Source organism: Vulpes lagopus, chromosome 6 (genome assembly GCF_018345385.1).
Source record: "Vulpes lagopus strain Blue_001 chromosome 6, ASM1834538v1, whole genome shotgun sequence".
Classification (NCBI taxonomy): domain Eukaryota; kingdom Metazoa; phylum Chordata; class Mammalia; order Carnivora; family Canidae; genus Vulpes; species Vulpes lagopus.
In genome coordinates this window covers 57,132,159-57,150,313 of record NC_054829.1, presented here as the reverse complement: position 1 = coordinate 57,150,313, position 18,155 = coordinate 57,132,159, and the positions used below count along the sequence as shown (strand labels likewise).

The following is an 18,155-nucleotide window of genomic DNA, read 5'->3' as shown; positions in this document are numbered from 1 at the left end:
AATCAAACATGAAAACAGATGGTTTTCTGTAATTCTTTCCTTTTCTACTTACAAGAGGGAAATAACGGCAGGTAATAGTTGAGTAATTGAGCCCAAACCTATTTGTTTTTCACATAGGGCATTTGGAACCCAAGATTTGTAATGCCACCAATGTCATATTGCATCATAAGTTAATGATGCATACTCCATTGCATTCTAACAATGATATAAAGGCAATCTACATTAAGACAAAGCAAATACACACACAGATATATGCACACACGCAGGTATAAATAATTATAGATATATTTATAACAATAGATATAGATAATTTACAGTTCAGTTCATTTATAGAAGGGCCTATTTTTCAAGTTATAAAATAAAAGATCATATATTCTGTTCAAATAGAACAGAACCTTCTCTGCAGAGAGGTCATGTAGTAAAGAGCAAGGATAAAACACCACAACTGAGGTGAACTGAGACATACTCTTGACAAGTTAGGAACACTGAGTAAGCCATTACTTACCTGCTTTTAGTTCTCTTCTGAAATGGTTTTATTTAAAATTCCCTCAAATGTTAACTCAAATTCACTTGTGATTTTATTTTACAACTAGACATATATTTAGTATATGAAGCAAATTACCTATTTTTTCCTTTAATGTTACAATACCATGTATGTTTTATATATGTATTTTATACATTGTACACTTAAGAACATCAAGATGGTGCTATGAAAATATAGTCCTGTTTTCATTCTTCCTGCTTACTAAGCTTATTTCTCCTTCTCTCTCCATGTAACATTCCGCCCCCCCCCCCACACTTAAAGTCTTAGCATACTCATTGAAGTGGGATATTTTATAGGGGTCTCAATTCCACTAGATAGTGATTATTATCACATCTTAATTATTTTTAGATGAATCCTTAATTTAGATTACTTTCCAATGCCCCTAGTCATAACAAGATGATAAATATTTGTATTTACCACTTATTTCTTATACTACTAACTCTTACCATGCTGGTTGTTAAATGATAAACATTCCAAGATGGGCATGTATGGTCACTACACACACTTCTTTTTTAAAGGGAGGTAAGGAAATAGTTTGGAATTCAGGTTTTTTCGTGGATTAAATAGTGCATAAAAACCTAGCAACTTTGGAAGAAATCCAGCTCATTTTTGCTTTAATGCACCCAGAAGATTTCAAATCAATATTTAGCATTAACGTTTTAATTGAAAATTAACATCGCCATAATTGGAAGTGAGGATCAGCATCCTGATGTTTAGGAGAGGGCTATTTCGTTGGGAAGGTCATTACACTGGAGAGCACAAATGTTGGATGAGGAAAACACAAATCTTTTGTTTCCTTGAGCAAGGACACACAGTAAACACTTGAACTGGTGGTCAACTATAATTTGCTTCCAGAGCCACTACTCTGGCAACACTACAGTTTGGATTTATAGCAGAGCACTAAGTAGCAGTGACTTTGAAAGCAAAGTATAAAAAGGACCAAGAAAAAAGTTGCTAGTTGTTAAAGATCTACTCCTCATTACAAGGACTTGAAGATTTCCCCGTCAATCTTCAACAAGAGCAGGATAAACTCTTGTTGCTATTCTCTGCATGCCTTCAGCTGTTTTTCCTAAATAATTAATCCTCCAGGAAACCAGTGATATTTGAATGTGGGTTATCAACAGTTCTTTATTTTTTGGCTGGAAAGTTCAAACCAATATATGTCCAACCTGCACAATGTAGACAGTTTCCTTTCCATGTTGGTTAAATTTTTTTTTTTAATTGTATTGTTTTCTGTCTGCTTCCAACGCCTTAGAAGTTCAACCACTTTTCCAAATGCCCAGGAATCAGCGCAGGGAAGTAACTCTCCCCAGTAGGATCCCGGCCCCCAGGACCACCATAAGGCACTTCCACTTGTTCCCACCTCTTCCATCTTCAGGGAATGAGTGTCCAATTCAGATTTGGCTCCTCAGTGGAGTAGAGGGAATTTGGGGGAAGGGGATTTTCTATAAGAATAGTCAGTCGCATAAATAAGTTCCTCTTCTTTTCCCTTTTCATTGAAAGTGAAAAACACTGCTCAGAAGAAGTGCCCATTGTCCCGTCGTTCCCCTATGTGTCACCAGAGCCAAGAGACGACTCTGTCAGGGAGGCGCCCTCTGCCCTGTCCCGCAGACCACAGTCCCCCACCTTCACCCCATTGTCTGTGCACTGTGCAGAACTGGAACGCAGAGCAGCGGCTTCGGGATCACTCTCCATGCCCGGCTGGGCCAAAGGCCCCTTTCTTGGCTGGGAGGAAGGGCTTTTGTGGAAGCAGAGTTTGAAAAGCCCCAGCACTGTCATGGTCAAGATAACCAACACCACCACCGCGATGCTCACAAGTATGAAGACCACGGTGGAGGAGGAGTCGAAAGCTTGGGGAATGGCAGAGGAAGGCGTGGAATTAAACTTGGGAATCACGCTTCCCGGAGAGGTGATGGTGGCCTTTGAATTGGCTTGAGGGGACATCCGAAGGGTAGACATCGTGCTCTGTGCTCCCCACCGAGGAGTCCCGGGAAGAGATGTTGCAGAACTGCCTTGTCCTGGGACATCGGGTACCTCTCCTGGCTTCTCGTGTACCGGGGGTGACCACGTTTTCTTCGGGACGGGGCTGGCCGCAGTGGCAGGCCTGGCGGGCACCTTGGTCCCCTCAGGGGCCGCCTGTCCTTCCCCATTGGTTACACAAGAGCGTCGGTCTTTGCCCAGCACGAAGCCCGCCGCGCACTCGCAGGCAAAGCCTCCAGAGTCGTCTAGGCAGTCAGGGAGCTCCGCGCACTTGCCAGCACGGAGGTACCTCCCGGGGCAGGGACAGAGCACAGCCCCGGGGGGTATCCCGTCCCAGCGCGCGCCGACCCCGTCGGCGAGGCAGGTGGCTCTGATGGAGAGCTGCCCGGGGCAGAGCGCACTCACCTGGGTCCCTGGGGGACTGAAGTCCAGCGCCGCGCTGTGCAGCTGGAAGGGCGCGCGGTAGCTCAAGTTAGAGGCGGCCCCGGGGCGCGGCGCCGGGCACAAGCCCTCGAACTGGTATTTGCACAGGTAGCCGTTGGCGCGCGAGTGGCATCGCATCTCCTTCCAGCCTGCGGGCTCGACCCCCCGGGTGGCCTGGAGTCCCGCGCAACTCCGAGAGGTGCAGGAGCGTTGGGGCTCCTCCACCCACTGCAGCGTGTCGCTTTCGGACCCGCTGACGTCGGGGGACAGCCAGGAGAAGCCCCGCAGCGGCTCGTCCTCCAGGGTGCAGTGGGATCGCCCGCGTTCCAGCGCCACCCAGAACAGAAGGTCCTTGGAGCCCCCTCCGGGCCCCGGGCCTGCCCGCAGGAGCGCGAGCACCGCCTGGAGCTCGGCGCCCCCGCGCACTGTGCTGAGCGCCCCGCCGCGCAGACTGCAGGCCTCCTCGGCCGCCAGCCTCTTGATGGTAGCGTGGTGCAGGCTGTAGCAGGCCCCCGAGGCCGAGCAGCCCGCGCGGTCCGGCCGTGGGGTGCTCGCCCCCGCCGGGCCGAGGCCAGAACGCCTGCCAGAGGAGACACAGGGCGAGCGCCGGCCTCATCTTGGAGGCCCCGCTCCCACAGCTGTTCCCAACTGGGTTTGGCTCTGTCCCGCCCGAGGGCGCGGAGCTGCCCCGAGAGCGCGGTCACCGCCCCTACAGCTGGCTCTCCCCCGCCTCCCCCGCCCCTACTGCCGGGCCCTCAACTGCCAAGATTCCCCAGCACGGTCCTGGCGGCAAACAGCTTCCCTTAGGCCGCGACAGGAAATGTGTTCGGAGCTGTGCCAGGCCCCGTGCAGCCCTGAGTTATTCTGGGGTCAAGAACACAGCTGGCGCCGGGGTGCGGGGTGCACAGTCGACCAGGTCAAACACCCTGCTTAGAGCAGGAGAAAAAGAAAGAAGGTCGCTACTGGGAAGAAACCTATCGTGTCCCCCGCCCCCCGCACCTCCTCCCCCCCATTAGAGAGTTTCAGGAGCTCAGATCCCAAAACACTTAGGGGAACGTTGACAGGAAGGACTGGAACTCGCGGACAGCCCACACCCGCCCATTGTGTTTCGTCCGGGCCAGTCGCCCTGGCTTCACAGCAACGTGTAGACGGCTCCAGGCTTCATCAGGCGGGAGGCTGGGGCGAGGGGGAAAGAATCTGGTGGGAAATCTAAGCCTCTCCCTTCACCGCCAGAGGCAGCACCATTTGGGCGCCAGTCTCCTGCTCTCTGCTTCTCTGTTCTGTCAAAGGCGATTCCTGGGGGCTAATTGCTAGTCTAAGAATTTAGAGCTCCTTTTGCGTATCTTACTTAAATGGGTAAATCCTGCGTCTTCAGGCAGAGCTTGCTTTAAAGTTTCTTTTTTGCTTCCGTTAGTTTCTCCTTGAAATGGCCATATGGGTTCACTCAGGAAAGGAAATGTACTTCTAGGCCCAAATGAAAAATAATGACCATCGATCTTAACTGTGGTATAGTTAGGTTTCCTTACCACTGTATTGCTTCATAACTTCTTCAAGCTTATATGTTATAGAAAAATGAGATCGTGGCCTGATTAATGTTTGAGAACAACTACCCCATGTGTAAGTTTATCCTTGAACTCTTTTAATATCATTTTCTCCTGCGATTGAGTGCCAATATTTGTATCGGTAAATTGTAAAAGTCCCCTTGAAGGGACACTAGAGTTCAATATTCTTAAGAAATTATTTATTACATTATAATGCAAATTATATACCGTAAACAAAAAATACCCCCTCATCTAAGAGACGGGTGAGTCCATTTCTTCAGCACTCCAATTTTTAAAAAATGTACACAGCTCAATTGGAAGTGGGGAAGAATTAAAGAGGAGTAAATGAAGACAAGCTTAAACACTGCACTGTCTATGGAAAGATTTTCTTGTTAGCAATTTAGGCAATACTGTATCATTTTAGGAAATGCGTTATCTACCTTGGCTCCCAGTAACCAAATATATTGCAATAAAAGTACAGAGTTTCAACTAAGCTCACTTAACATGCATGATGCTTTTAAATACCTACAATCAGAATGAAAGTTGCCATTCCATGAATAATGCATACCACACTTTTAAACTCACTTTCTTATGCTGGATTAGACGGTTCAGATTAGTGAGAAAGGGTAGGAAGGAAGGTCTCAGGATCACTTCTGTATGTCCCCACCTCCTTTTTACCACTGCTCTCACTCTTCTCTTCCTCTTGGAAATTCTATGTACGTTAACAAATGATAGTAAATACATGAATCATTATCACGCTTACCTTGCTTTTGCTGATGTGTTTCGCAGCAGGGTTTCTCTACTACCCGTGCTGATTTCCAATTTAAAGGACATTCATTAGTCCTTCATTTCAGATGGCCATGTCACCTTAAACATGACTTTGCATTTAAATTAAGTAACTAAATGTCTTATGAGAGAGGAACATGAACATCTAGAAATCTAATTGAACGGATTTTAAAAATACTTCATCATGTGGGCAACTCTATAGACTTTGCAATCAAATGACTCTGTGTTCATAAATGTGTCCATGTAGCACTATGTATTTTAATAAAATAAAACCTTTTATAACCCTAAGTAGACAATGGAAATCTCTCAGATATTTTTTTTAAATCACTTGGGATGAGGTGAAGCTTCTAGAATCAGAAGGAATGAATGACTGGAGAGCTTATAGCAAATACATGATCTCACTCCCTGGCATTTTGCCATTCAAGAGGTGGGATATCAGAAGAGAACATTGTGGCCAAAATAACTGCATGTCCCAGCCCTGACCATGCCTGCAGTAAGGTGAGAGGAGACTTACAAAAAATAAATAAATAACTCAAAGTAAGACAGAGGTAAGTTTGTAATTCATTACTTTATCAGTCTATATGCCAATACCATATTTTGAAATGTATAGTATTCCTGAAAAAAAAAAACAGAAATGAAGGAATGTTTTTATTTAAAAATGATGTTTATTAAGAGCATAATAGGATACCATTTTACCTCCACTGGATGCCAAATATTTAAACAAAATTTAAAGATTTTATTTATTTATTCATGAGAGGCACAGAAAGAGGCAGAGACATAGGCAGAGGGAGAAGCAGGCTCCATGCAGGGATCCCAATGTGGGACTCGATCCCCGACCCCCAGGATCACGCTCTGAGCCAAAGGCAGGTGCTCAAATGCTGAGCCACCCAGGAGTCCCTAAATATTTAAAACTTTGATAATAGCAAGTGTGGATTCACAGGTTCTTTTATATATTACAGATGAGAGCAGCAAACTTTGGAAAACCTTAGCATTTTTTTTTTCCTTAAAATCTTACATTCTCTATACCCCAGTGCCCAGGTATATTCTCAACAGAAACTCTTGCACATGAATAAGAGAAGGTATGTAAGAGGATATTTATAGCAGCACTATTCATATTAGCAGAAACCAGAATGACTCCAAATGTCTAGCAACTGATGGTAGATCAATAAACCATGATACATTCACTCAATGAAAATATATAGCAATGGAAATGAATAAACTATAGCAGCAAGTAACCATGTGAATTAATCTTATTGATACAATACTAACTGACAAAAGTGCCAAAAGATTGTACATTTATAAATTAAAAAAAACTACTAAATATGTATATTTGTGCATATTTTAGGAAAAATTGTTATAATGAGATAAAAGGAACAATGAGTATAAGATTCCAAGTGATGGGTCCTTTGGGTGAGAGAGAAGAGGGGGATGGATTGGTTGCGGAAAAAGGATTTGATTAGAGCTGTTGTTATAGTCTCAGCTTTTGCTTTGCATAGTGACTTCGTGTATGACTATTGCATTGTTAAACATAAATAATTAAGTAATTAACAAAATAAACTAATATGGCTATATTCAGACAAATGAAAGAATGACATGAATCAAAAATTATAATTAGTCTGATTCTGGACATCTGAATTTCAAAATGTAAAATAAAAATAAAGTCAAGATGTTAGTTACATTTTCAAAATGTATTTTTTTTACCCCCATAGTCTTTTGCAGATAACACATTTTTAAATTTAAGCCAATTATTAATCTGAAAAAGAATAATAAATAAAATCTTTTCCCAATGTTTCTACACCTTTCAGACAACCTTTGTATTATCAGTAAGGATCATATATGGTATTTATTGGCTCATTCATTTTAACAATGCCATCCAAAGAACTAAAGAATATATGAGGAAAAGAGTAAGTTTAGGCCAACATTATCAATTTTATTTAATTTAAAATATCTGAAACAAAAATATAGATAAAATTTCATGAATCACATCTTAAGTAGTCTCATAAATTTATAAAGTTGCTGATCCTCACTAAATAAATTCTGTAACTGTGGAAAAAAACATCTGGGTCTTAGCATATTTTTCAGTTCACTTAAAATATATAAAAATACTTCAGAGGAAATTGAGAAGGAGATAACATTCGATTAGGAGATAGGTACACAGTGAGAGAGAGAGAGGCAGAGACACAGGCAGAGGGAGAAGCAGGCTCCATGCAGGGAGCCCGACTTGGGATTCGATCCCGGGTCTCCATGATCACACCCTGGACTGAAGGCGGCGCTAAACCGCGAGCCACCCGGGCTGCCCTTTAGAACTGTACTGGACCTTAACAAAATGATCAGTGAGCATCATTATGACTTAATCAGGATATATGATTTGATTCTTTTTTTTAAAATTTTTTTTGTTTTGACTCTTAATCCAACAGATCACTCAGGCTCATAACCAAAGAAATTAATATATGCTTGACTAGATAAAGAGTTATTTTAGGTAGCGTTGTATTTATGACATCTACATTCATTCACACATATTCAGTCATCTCAGAAATGTATGTCACAATGATAGGTACTCTTCTGGTTTAGTGAACAACATGACTTAAGTACAGAAATAAGAAACTTAAAGAAACATTAAACTTGTAGCTCCTTCATTCAAACTGCTTTCCAAATAGACAATGCTGACCTTATTCCATGTACCCTGGAGGTAATATAAAAAAGTTATTCTCTGGTGGCCATCACAGAATCAGTATATTTCCCTATTGCCAAGTTTATAATCAAGAAATAATGTAAGAATGAGTCATGCACACAAAAGGCTTGTTATAATCCAAACGCCTAACAAGTTCTAAATTATAAACATTTATCCTACTACTCAGATATTTTAATATTTAATATTTTAATGTGAGAAATATGCTATTCTAAGTCTATAATATAACCTGAATAAATCCAGTTGTATGTCTCTATTTTGGCATCCTTGTCAGCCCCTATGATAGGTCTTGTCACTGGAAACCATTCATCAGAGAGTCATCAGGATGATCTTTAAGAACGTGAGTATGATTATCTCCCTCTTCTGTTTGAATACCTTAAATGGCTTTCCATTGCTCTAAAATAGAGCTCAAAATTCTTACTAAGACCTCCAGGGACTAGCTTCTATGCCCCATTCTAGCTTTATCTCCTTTCCCTCTCATCTCAATTCAATTGCCAGTACCCTCAGTGAGATCTTTCTAGGTAACCCAATCTCCATTACCCCATTGAGCAACCTTCTACCACCATCCCTCCCCCACCCCCACTGCTTTTCTATGACATCAACCTATTTTGTTTTCTTCATAACAATCATTAATCTCTGAAATTTGCTTGCTCATTTGTGGTTGTTGTTGTTTGCCTGTCTCCCACTCAATGAAAACTCCATTAAAAAAGGCCGTACTTGTCACAAATGAGTAAATGAATGTATCAATGAATCTTCCAGCATTCTTCCCAATGTTCATCATGGCTCCAGCCACCCTGGCTCGTTCTTTGTTCTTCCAAAACATTTACATAATTCTTACATGTTTTCCCTTTGCCTAAATCATTCCTCTCTTGTCAGTTTCTTTAAAATTACATTTTAAAATACTGTGAAATATAATATACATATAGGAAAGTGCCTAAACCACTGATGTGAAGTTTTTCAAGAAACCATGAAGCCATCATCCAATTCAGGAAATAGAATAGGGCAGTTTATAATTACAATTTGTTCCTCTTTCCCCATGAGATCATCAAAACAGAAATTCGAGATCACTAGGATTGGAGGCAAACGTCCAAAAGCAAAAGTGGCCTGTGTTCACTTCAGGTTTCTATGTCTTTCTTCCCCTTATATTTCAACCTAGTCGTGTGTGTGTGTGTGTGTGTATGCACACATGTATACATGTATATATATATATATATATATGTGTGTGTGTGTGTGTGTGTGTGACATATATATATATATATATATATATATATATATATATATATGTCATCGTTGTTTATTGTCCTCTCTGAGTGGGTTAGTTTCTCAGTCTGAGTTCCCTCAAAAAGCAAACAAGGATTTAGGAGAAAGTAACTTATTTGGAGGTGAGAAAAGAGTCATTGGCCAGGAGTAGGGACTGATACAGAGAAAAGAGGAAAGTCAAAGTTAATATGAGTTATAGTTGTAGGCTCCTAGGGCACAATACTACTGGGAACCCTCTCAGAGACTATGATATCCAACCAAGTGTGTCCACTAACAGGTGGAGAAGCTGGGATATTTATTTATAAATTCTTGTCCCGATGCAAATAGCTCTGGAGTATTTGGCTTTAGGTACCTTTGAAAATCCCGGAGCACAGGTCAAGCATACTCTGGTGTCCAGAGAGCAGCTTCAGGCAGAAAGACACCAAAGGTACTTGTGGCATTTACCATAGTTGGTCTCTATTGCTTATCCTGATGTATTCCCACCATCCTCCAGCTTTTGGCTTCAATATCCCCTCCCCTAGCTCTGAGGTAGAGCTTAGGTCCCCCATTTTACTTGATCTCATAGATCCTTGTGTTTTTTTCTTCATGGCACTTATCACAAATGTAAGCATATAGTTATTTGTATGATTTAATGTCTGTGTCCTCCAATATTTGCTACTCAAATGCCAGCAACATCAGCATTAAAAGGGAGTATATTAGAAATGCAGAATCTCAGCATTACCCCAGACACACTGAATCAAAATTTGCATACTAATGAGATCCCCAGGTGATTTGTATGCACATTAAAAGTTGGAGAAGCAAAGCTCCACTAGACTGTATTTTCTTAGGGCAGTGACTGTGTCTCTCTTCTTCAGCACTTATCCCAAGTCCATAGCAATATAGCTGGCATATAATAAGCACTCAAGAAATGACAGTTGACTGAATGCACACACATAGAGTGTACACACCTATATAGTACAAACAAATATGATAAAGCCTAGTGACTTTGCAAAAATGTTATGTTGGCAATTTAACACATAGGATTTTCTAGTTTTTTTTTTTCTCAAGAATCATATAATTTTTCTGTGGGGCCATCAGTTCTAGGCTCATTGGCTAGTGTGAATTGATCTGAAATACTGCTTTAGAAAATATTGTTAAGAAATTCTTACTGTAACAATGCCAGCAGTGTTTTTATTGAGCATACTCTGGTGCCTGATCTGACCCTAGTTTCACACTATGATTTGGTCTTGGAGGATTTGTGTGGTTAAGTGTGTCTGATCATCAGGGCATGCCTGAAGTCTGAAATTGTGCCTTTTCCACTGGAGCCTGTACAATTTCCACTTCACAAAGCTGGAAGAAAGAGGGAAAAAAATCACAGCTACTTAAATTCAAATCCTATTAGGCTTATCTGTTATCACTTTGTAAGTACTGGGGATAATCAGCAGTTACCTTAGCATTTACCTTGTAGAGGCAGTGGGAACCTTGAAATTATTATTAGTCAACTTAATATCTGGACTATCTTAAGGCCTATGTATCTGATTAATGCACACACTCCTGCCCAACAGATTCTAAATTGGCTTGTCTATTCCAGTTTTGTGATTTATTCTCACTATTATACAGCATTTCAAATCTGATAAATTCAGGAGATTTTTGTTTGACCTTCAGATTTAGCATCAGGAATTTTTGTTTTAAAATAGCAGTGACTTAGGCAAATCTATTTAATAAAATCAATGCCATATATCTTTTTGGTATACCGCCTCTTTATTTTGTATGAATTCACATAATATTTATTTTAGTGGGGAGAGAGGGAAAAGTGCTACATGCTATACTATAGTTATATACACATGCATCTATCGGTGAAAAACTAAAGATCATTATTACTATATTTTTGCCAAATTGCACCTTTTGTGAATGGTCTTACTGTAGATTTGACTTTGCAGTTATTGACAGATTGGAATATTTTGCACCGTCTCTCAAACTCTTATATTTAGCATGAGCATTCACAATTTTAAATGTATTTGTAAATATGTCATTGCTTAATCATAACCCTTCTGCACACACTGTGTGATTGGGCATGTGCTAATTGGAAAGCTAACTGGGGAAACCTCTGGAGATGTATACTTTTCCTGTTTTTTTATTAGATGAGGTAACCCTGAATCCTAGGAGATGGAGGTGAGAGTCAAGGAAGGAGTTTAGAAACATGCTGTCTGTTATAAACCTGGGGTGTCTTGAACAACTGCAGACTTCTTGGAATTGTTTCTAAATGTGCATTCAGGATAAGGAGGGGAAATACAGAGGTGGATGTGGGGTGCTCCTATGGGCTTTGGGTCTTCTACCTAGCGGCATGGAAAAGCAGAAGAAACACCCAGTCAGGGAAAAGGCTGCATAAATCCCTCCTCACTCACTCCTAGACCCTCCTGGAGGAATAGCAAGACTGTGGAGAAAGCTGATTTCAGCACAAAGAAGGCTTCACCAGCAGAGCAGGAAATCCTCTTTTCCTCTCTGTACTGAGCGCATTCAGAAAAGGCTCTGCTGGGTCCCCTTTGTTAAGCAACAGATGCACACACCAAGGCTTTGCTCCATCTAGGACTCTCAACCCAGTAGTGAGAGGGCAAATCCCGGGTCCTTCTCTGACTCTCCAGGACACAAAATAAGCTCTGTGTTATCCTTCTTTGAAGATGAGGGATAAGAATTCAATTTTCTGGCCTCTTGGAACAAACAACCTTTACCTTTGCTACTTCTCAGCCTTGAAGGGACTCTTTCCTGGTCCTCACTCTCCAAATCTTCATCACCTAGGAAGCCACACACACACACACACACACACACACCTTATATTTTTAGTCAATAGGGAATAAGTGTAATATGTTTACTGTTGATAGTATGTTTGTGTTCAGAAAATGTGTTCCTTACAGTTTTTGAAACTGTTAAACAGAATACTCTGGATTACTAAAAGAGCCCAGACATATGAGGGAGATGTCAGAAGCCAATTCCTTTTGATATTTTAAGTTACTGGCATCCCTATCAGTATTAATAATTAGAGTACAGGAGGATTTAAGGGACAATCAAATGATGAAAGAGGATGAAATCATCTCACATCCAACCTGGGATGGTGTAATGAAAACAAAATAGTAAATGAAGGAAAGCCAAATGAAATTCATGCAATTACCTAATTTTTTTCAGATTACTTCACAATCTTAAAACTGATATTCAGGAATATAGTCAATAATATTATAATAACTATGTATGTTGACAGATGGCAACTAGACCTACTGTGGTGTCCAGTTTGCAATGTATATAAATATTGAATCACTATGTTGCACACCTGAAACTAATACAATATTTATTGTAAATCAAGTATTTTTCAATAAAAATAAGAAAAACTGATATTTAGGCTATTAGAAACATTGGGAATACTTTAGTCCCTCTGGATAAAAATTCAGGGTAGTGATAAAGTTAGAATGGGCTTTTCATTCAATCCTCCATCTTCTCTCCTCTGACTCCTCATTGAAATACTTGGCTTTAGAGGTGCCAGTACTATCCCAGTAATGTCAGCTGAGATGCTACCAATGTGCTTGGCAGCATCCAGTAGGTGCCCAATGAGCGCTTCATTTTTTTTTAAATTGTGGAAAAATTTACCATTGTAGCCATTTTAAAGTGTATAGTTTAGTAATGTTAAGTATATTCGTGTTGCTGTATGCTATTGGTGGTAATATCAAATGATGCAGCTGCTATGGAAAACAGTATGGTGGTTGCTAAAAAAAAAAATAAGAATACAATTATCATATAATTGAACACTTTGTAATTTGAATCTGAGTACAACTCTGACTTAACTGCCAAAACAGAGCATTTTCTTTGGCCTAAAATGTAGTATTCCCTAAAGCCTGAGATTAGAGAGAGAAAGCTTCTAGCCATCCCAGATTTAAGTCACTGGCATTACCTTCTCCATCTCTGATATCTAGTTAGACATTAAATCTGGCCTATAATTTTCATCATTCTTTTATCTATCACTTCCTCTCCAATCACATGAGATTGATTATCAAACTCCTGTTCATGGAGACAGTATGCGTTAGGTACCCAAAGTATCAAAGGCAGTGGAACTGATAATTCATTTATTTGTTCAATATATGTTACCAAACATCTTTCATGTCCTTGGCACTGAGCCTTATACTGGGAACACAGTGGTAAAAAAAATAAAAATAAAAACATCTCCATGTTTTAAAGGAACTTGGATCTTGTGAAAGACAATAAATTAACAGATGGATAGTTACAAAGTGTGATAAGCACTATGAAGGAAAGTACCAGAGAGCTATAAGAGGATACAGAAAGCATACACTAAGACTCATTGGTCCTGGTTTTGGGAGGATGCATCATTTAAGTTTAGGTCCAAGGCTGAGCAGGTATTGTAAAAGTAGAAACAGGATCAAATCCTACTGAAAGAGTGAGTGAGAATGGTAGCTTGACATCAAGTCTGTGAACTCCCAAGGGAATGTTAGGGCTCCCTTTTCAGGAGTACAGGGTGGTGAGAACACTGCAGACGCAACCTGTTTTTCAGTTTTAAATGTATATCACCTGTAGTCAGTTGAGCCCTGAGTTCTATTGGAAGTGACCTGTAGTCACAATATTTATATGGGTTTTCCAACATCAAAAGCATTCAGCTTTTAGACTGATGTTTCATCATTGCATGCCCAAATTACATAAACTGACTATTTCAAGTTAAGGTCCTTCTCCAAAGGAGAAACCATAGATAGCCTTGAATCTTTCTCTTCCTTTCTTCCATGAACAATTGGCCTCTTTCCTGTGGCTCCACTTTAGACATGTCTCTTGAATGTATCCATTGTGTTTTTTCTGTTCCCACCACCTCTCCCCTAAGTCACTTTAGGCTTTATAATAGCCTCCAAATCAGCTCCTGGTCTCTATTCCTACAACTCTCCATTGACCCTCCCACCCTGCACACTCTGACCTCTATTCCATCTCCACAGGATTATAAAGCACCTGTCCATTTAGGTCATGGTCCTCTCCCTTCCCCTCCCCACTCTGGCTTCCAATTTAAAAAATTCTACATGATTTCTTATTTTCTTCTAACATCACTGGTAGTGTAGGCAGTCAGATTCTAATAGGACGCCTGGAGGCCAGCAAAGAAAAAGTCATGGCCAGCTATCAGGAAAGTCAGAAGCCTGTCCTGGCAGCACTCCAAAAACAAACCAGAAGAAGCCAGATCAAACCAGACAATCCTAAGATGGCTGACAGTGTTGGTCCTGGGATCGGGAGGATGCATCACTAAAGCTGAGGTCCAAGGCTGAGCAAATAAGGAAGAAAAGGCCCCAAATCCTGCTTCCAAGAAATCACTGCCACAAGTAATGATATTCCACTACCCTCTTAACAATTTTTAATAAACAATAGAGACCCATACCCTAGTATGTATAGCTCTTTCTATTGAGCTCACCTGCTCTCATACCTCTAGAATATACTTTTGCTTTAATAAGCTTTCCTGCTTATGTCACTCACCCACCATGTCATGTCCATCCTTGAGTTCTTTCTTGTGATGATTCCAAGAGCCTTATGCAACATCTTAGGCATGAGGCCTCAGGGCCCAGGGTCTCCCCAGTTCACCAGGCAATGGAACTAGAAACCTTTGCTCTATGAACATAGCATCTTGTATTATTTACAATTGTTTCCTGTGTAATAGTCCTAGTTTCCTGACTATAATTCTTGGAGTATTAATACTTTGTAATGGGACTGTATCAATATCTTCCAGAGCAACTAGAAGAGCAAAATGCAGATTATTTGATTAATATCAACAGCTAATAAATGAGGCCCTCAGGTGTCCTGTTTTATTGCTAGAGGCTGCTTAAAACCAGAACTTTCCTTTTCATAATTAAAATAATAAACATCTGCTTTATTGGAGCAATAAGAATGTTTGGTTGCCTATGGATGTTAGCTTTCTTTGTTTTTAGCCCTTGGTCTCTATAGGCTAGAGGTCATTTTTGTGAGGACATTTTGTGAGCCTTCATCCCATTTCAAATCATCCACTCATCACATCAGACACTGCTCACAGAGTTTAGTCCCCTGATGTGCTCTCCTTTCAAATAAGTTGGAGAGAAAATAGCCTCAAGGTGTAAATCTTTTAGTTTCTTAGGTGTAAGTGGACAACTCAAGCGTGCTTACAGGTTTAAACTGTGTATGCTATCAAAGTGGAGATTCTTCTTATTAGTACTGGACACAAGAAGGAGGATCTGGCAAACACATCCTCCATTGACATGATGAGAGAGAGAATTGCTTTCTTTCATCTTTCTGTTAACATCTCTGAGAGTTTAATTCCAAGCCTGCAAAGTTTTTGGTGAACTTCCATGCCGTATTGAATAGTCATCAGGAGTGCACTGCACCTTTTATTAATTTCAAATATTCTGAAGTCTTAAATGAAGATAGCGCAATACTAGAAAAAAAATTGAATTAAGCAACAACAATCTTAACTTGAGACTCATTGGGATAACAATAACAAGCAAGATGGTTTGGTTTGGATGTCATCATCAGGAAATTTCCTTTGATTTGTAGATGTACAACCTCTTCCCAGGAATTTGCTTCAGTTTCTTCCCATCTCAAATACAGGGGATTTAAGCAATACTTTTTTCCTTTGCATTATGTTGAAATCTAATTTCTTTTAACTGCTATTTAACTTTCTTGAAATTATAATTACAGGGGGTCTGATGCATTAGATACAAGAAAAAGAAATGGTTATTGCAGGTCGACAATTACATTCATCTAGTATTTTAAAAATCCACTTGGAAAAACTTTCAATAAGATAAATCTTTTCATCCCTCCCCAGTTATAGTGAAACCCTCCACTAATCTCCATTCCTGAAAGCTAGACATCCCTAGCTTCAACCATAGAGGATTATCTCATTCCATGCAGTTGCTTCATATCTGGTCCCTTGCTGCCTGTTGTGATGTTAGTTTTCCTGATCTACACCCATCACCTTTCTGCCACCTATCCACATTGCTTCTCCAAAAGGAATTACTTCATTGATTTTTGGCTGTAATATTTACTCACTTTTAATAGAAAATGTCAGTATAGCAGAAAGGACTTGTCTGATATTTAGAATTTTTGTAAAAATCCCTGTCATATTTTTTTCTGAACTAAAAAAAAAAAAAAACGCTTCTTTGAAATTTTTGAGTGCATCTTTTACTCAACATAAAGTGAGGCTAAATATCATATTTATTGCTACATACCATATTTATAATCTTACAGGAACAAATATTTTCAATGCCTTCTAATTTGTATGCTCCTGCAAGTTGGGCTTGTCTTCTGTATCCACTTATATAAATGAGTCTTTATTGTTTTAAAAGAATCAACTAAGACCCTAATAAAGTTAAAAGGCAAAAGGGGGCTTACTGATTGGGATAAATGGAAATCGATTATTATATTTATATATACTGATTTTTTTAAAGTAGGCTCCACGCCCAGAATGGAGCTCAGCATGGGGCTTGAACTCATGACCCTGAGATCAAGACCCGAGCTGGAATCAAGAGCCAGATACTTAACTGACTAAAACCATCCAGGCACTCCTAGATATACTGATTTTTAATGTCACTTGATCAAAATTCTTAAAAGTTTTATTTCAAGAAAAGATTTATATGATCATTGTCCTAAATCTTTCTTAGCTTTACTCTTTTGCTAAACTTGCAGTGTTATTATATCCATATATATCCCTTTTAAGTGCTGTATTGAACATGATGAATAATCACCAATAAAGGGTATTAGGAGAGATGGGGGAAGAGGTCGGGGGAGAGCATCAGATAGAGAAAGATAGGAGGATAGAGGGAAGAGGGGGGTGTGGAGCTTCTGCTTGCCACCTCTATTTCCCAAAAGGGTGGAGAGTTGGAGTTGATGGCGTAGGGCTTCCTCCTTACCTCCATCATTGGGGAAACTCAACCATAACCATGGCTTATTACAGAATCACTGGGTGAAGTTTGAAGAGTAAGGTATGTAAAGGAATAAACATGGTTGCTATTGACACATGTCCCAGTGTTGGGGCCTAGGCTAGGTTTTCCCTGACTGTGTACTTGGAAAAGTATCCTAGAAATGTGTGGTGTTGGGCACTGCTGGTACATATATCATGTGCTATTTATTATCTCAGATTAGGGGCATAAAAATGGTTTTGGTGGGAAGGCTACTAAATAAAGGTAGAAATTCTCCATGTCTCTTCTTGTTTCTGAAATAGTTGAATAAGTCATTTTTGCCCAGGGTGTAAAAATAAAAGAGGGAAGATTCTTTTAGCAAATAACATGTTACAATTCATTTGATGTTCCTATTACAAAATAAGCAGTTTGACTAAACACAATCTGAGACTAAAGTAGCTTATGACTGTGCTTTCTTTTTTACCTTATGTTGACAGAAGCCTATTTTTAAAACATTGAAAACTCAAATAGTGTTTTTGTCTGAATTAACAAATTAGTCTTCAAATTTTTAAAAAGGCGTTTTTATCCCATTTATGAGTGCCTCAAACAGGTAGGAGATTTTGCAAATGAACAGGGAAACAAACACAAAGAATGTTACATGGATCATTTATTTTCTAATAGTTGTATCTGAGAAATGAAATTTGACTGTTGACTGTGGGTGGTGAGTGTTGCCATAGCAACCAATTCCTTAGCCGAAACTGGAGGATGATCATGGTGACAAGGGTAAAAGTCAGGAAAAAGACTCGTTGAGATTATTTTGGGGCAATATGAGATCACGGATATTTTTGTTCAAGGTATGTGAGGGAAAGCAGTTTTAGAAGAGTCAAAGATCTCAGGTGAGAGGTGCAATGCAGTTTAGTTCAAGCCCTTGATGACTATGGGATCTGGTTGTTTGGATTCATACAGTGACAAATCTTGCATTAGGCAGCTGACCAATAGCAGCCGGAGTGAGAAAGAATTAAGGCTACTTTCTCATACATAATAACAACAACAAGAGG

At 40.0% G+C, this 18,155-nt stretch overlaps 1 protein-coding gene across 1 annotated transcript; it reads right to left on the bottom strand.

Annotated features, from left to right (window-relative positions):
• Positions 1-267: 267 nt before the first annotated feature.
• Positions 268-3,679, bottom strand: CLEC14A (C-type lectin domain containing 14A). Its single transcript, XM_041759690.1, is given in 2 exon segments — positions 268-3,484; positions 3,486-3,679. Coding segments are annotated over 2 exon segments (1,470 nt in total). The 5' UTR covers positions 3,564-3,679; the 3' UTR covers positions 268-2,092.
• Positions 3,680-18,155: the final 14,476 nt, after the last annotated feature.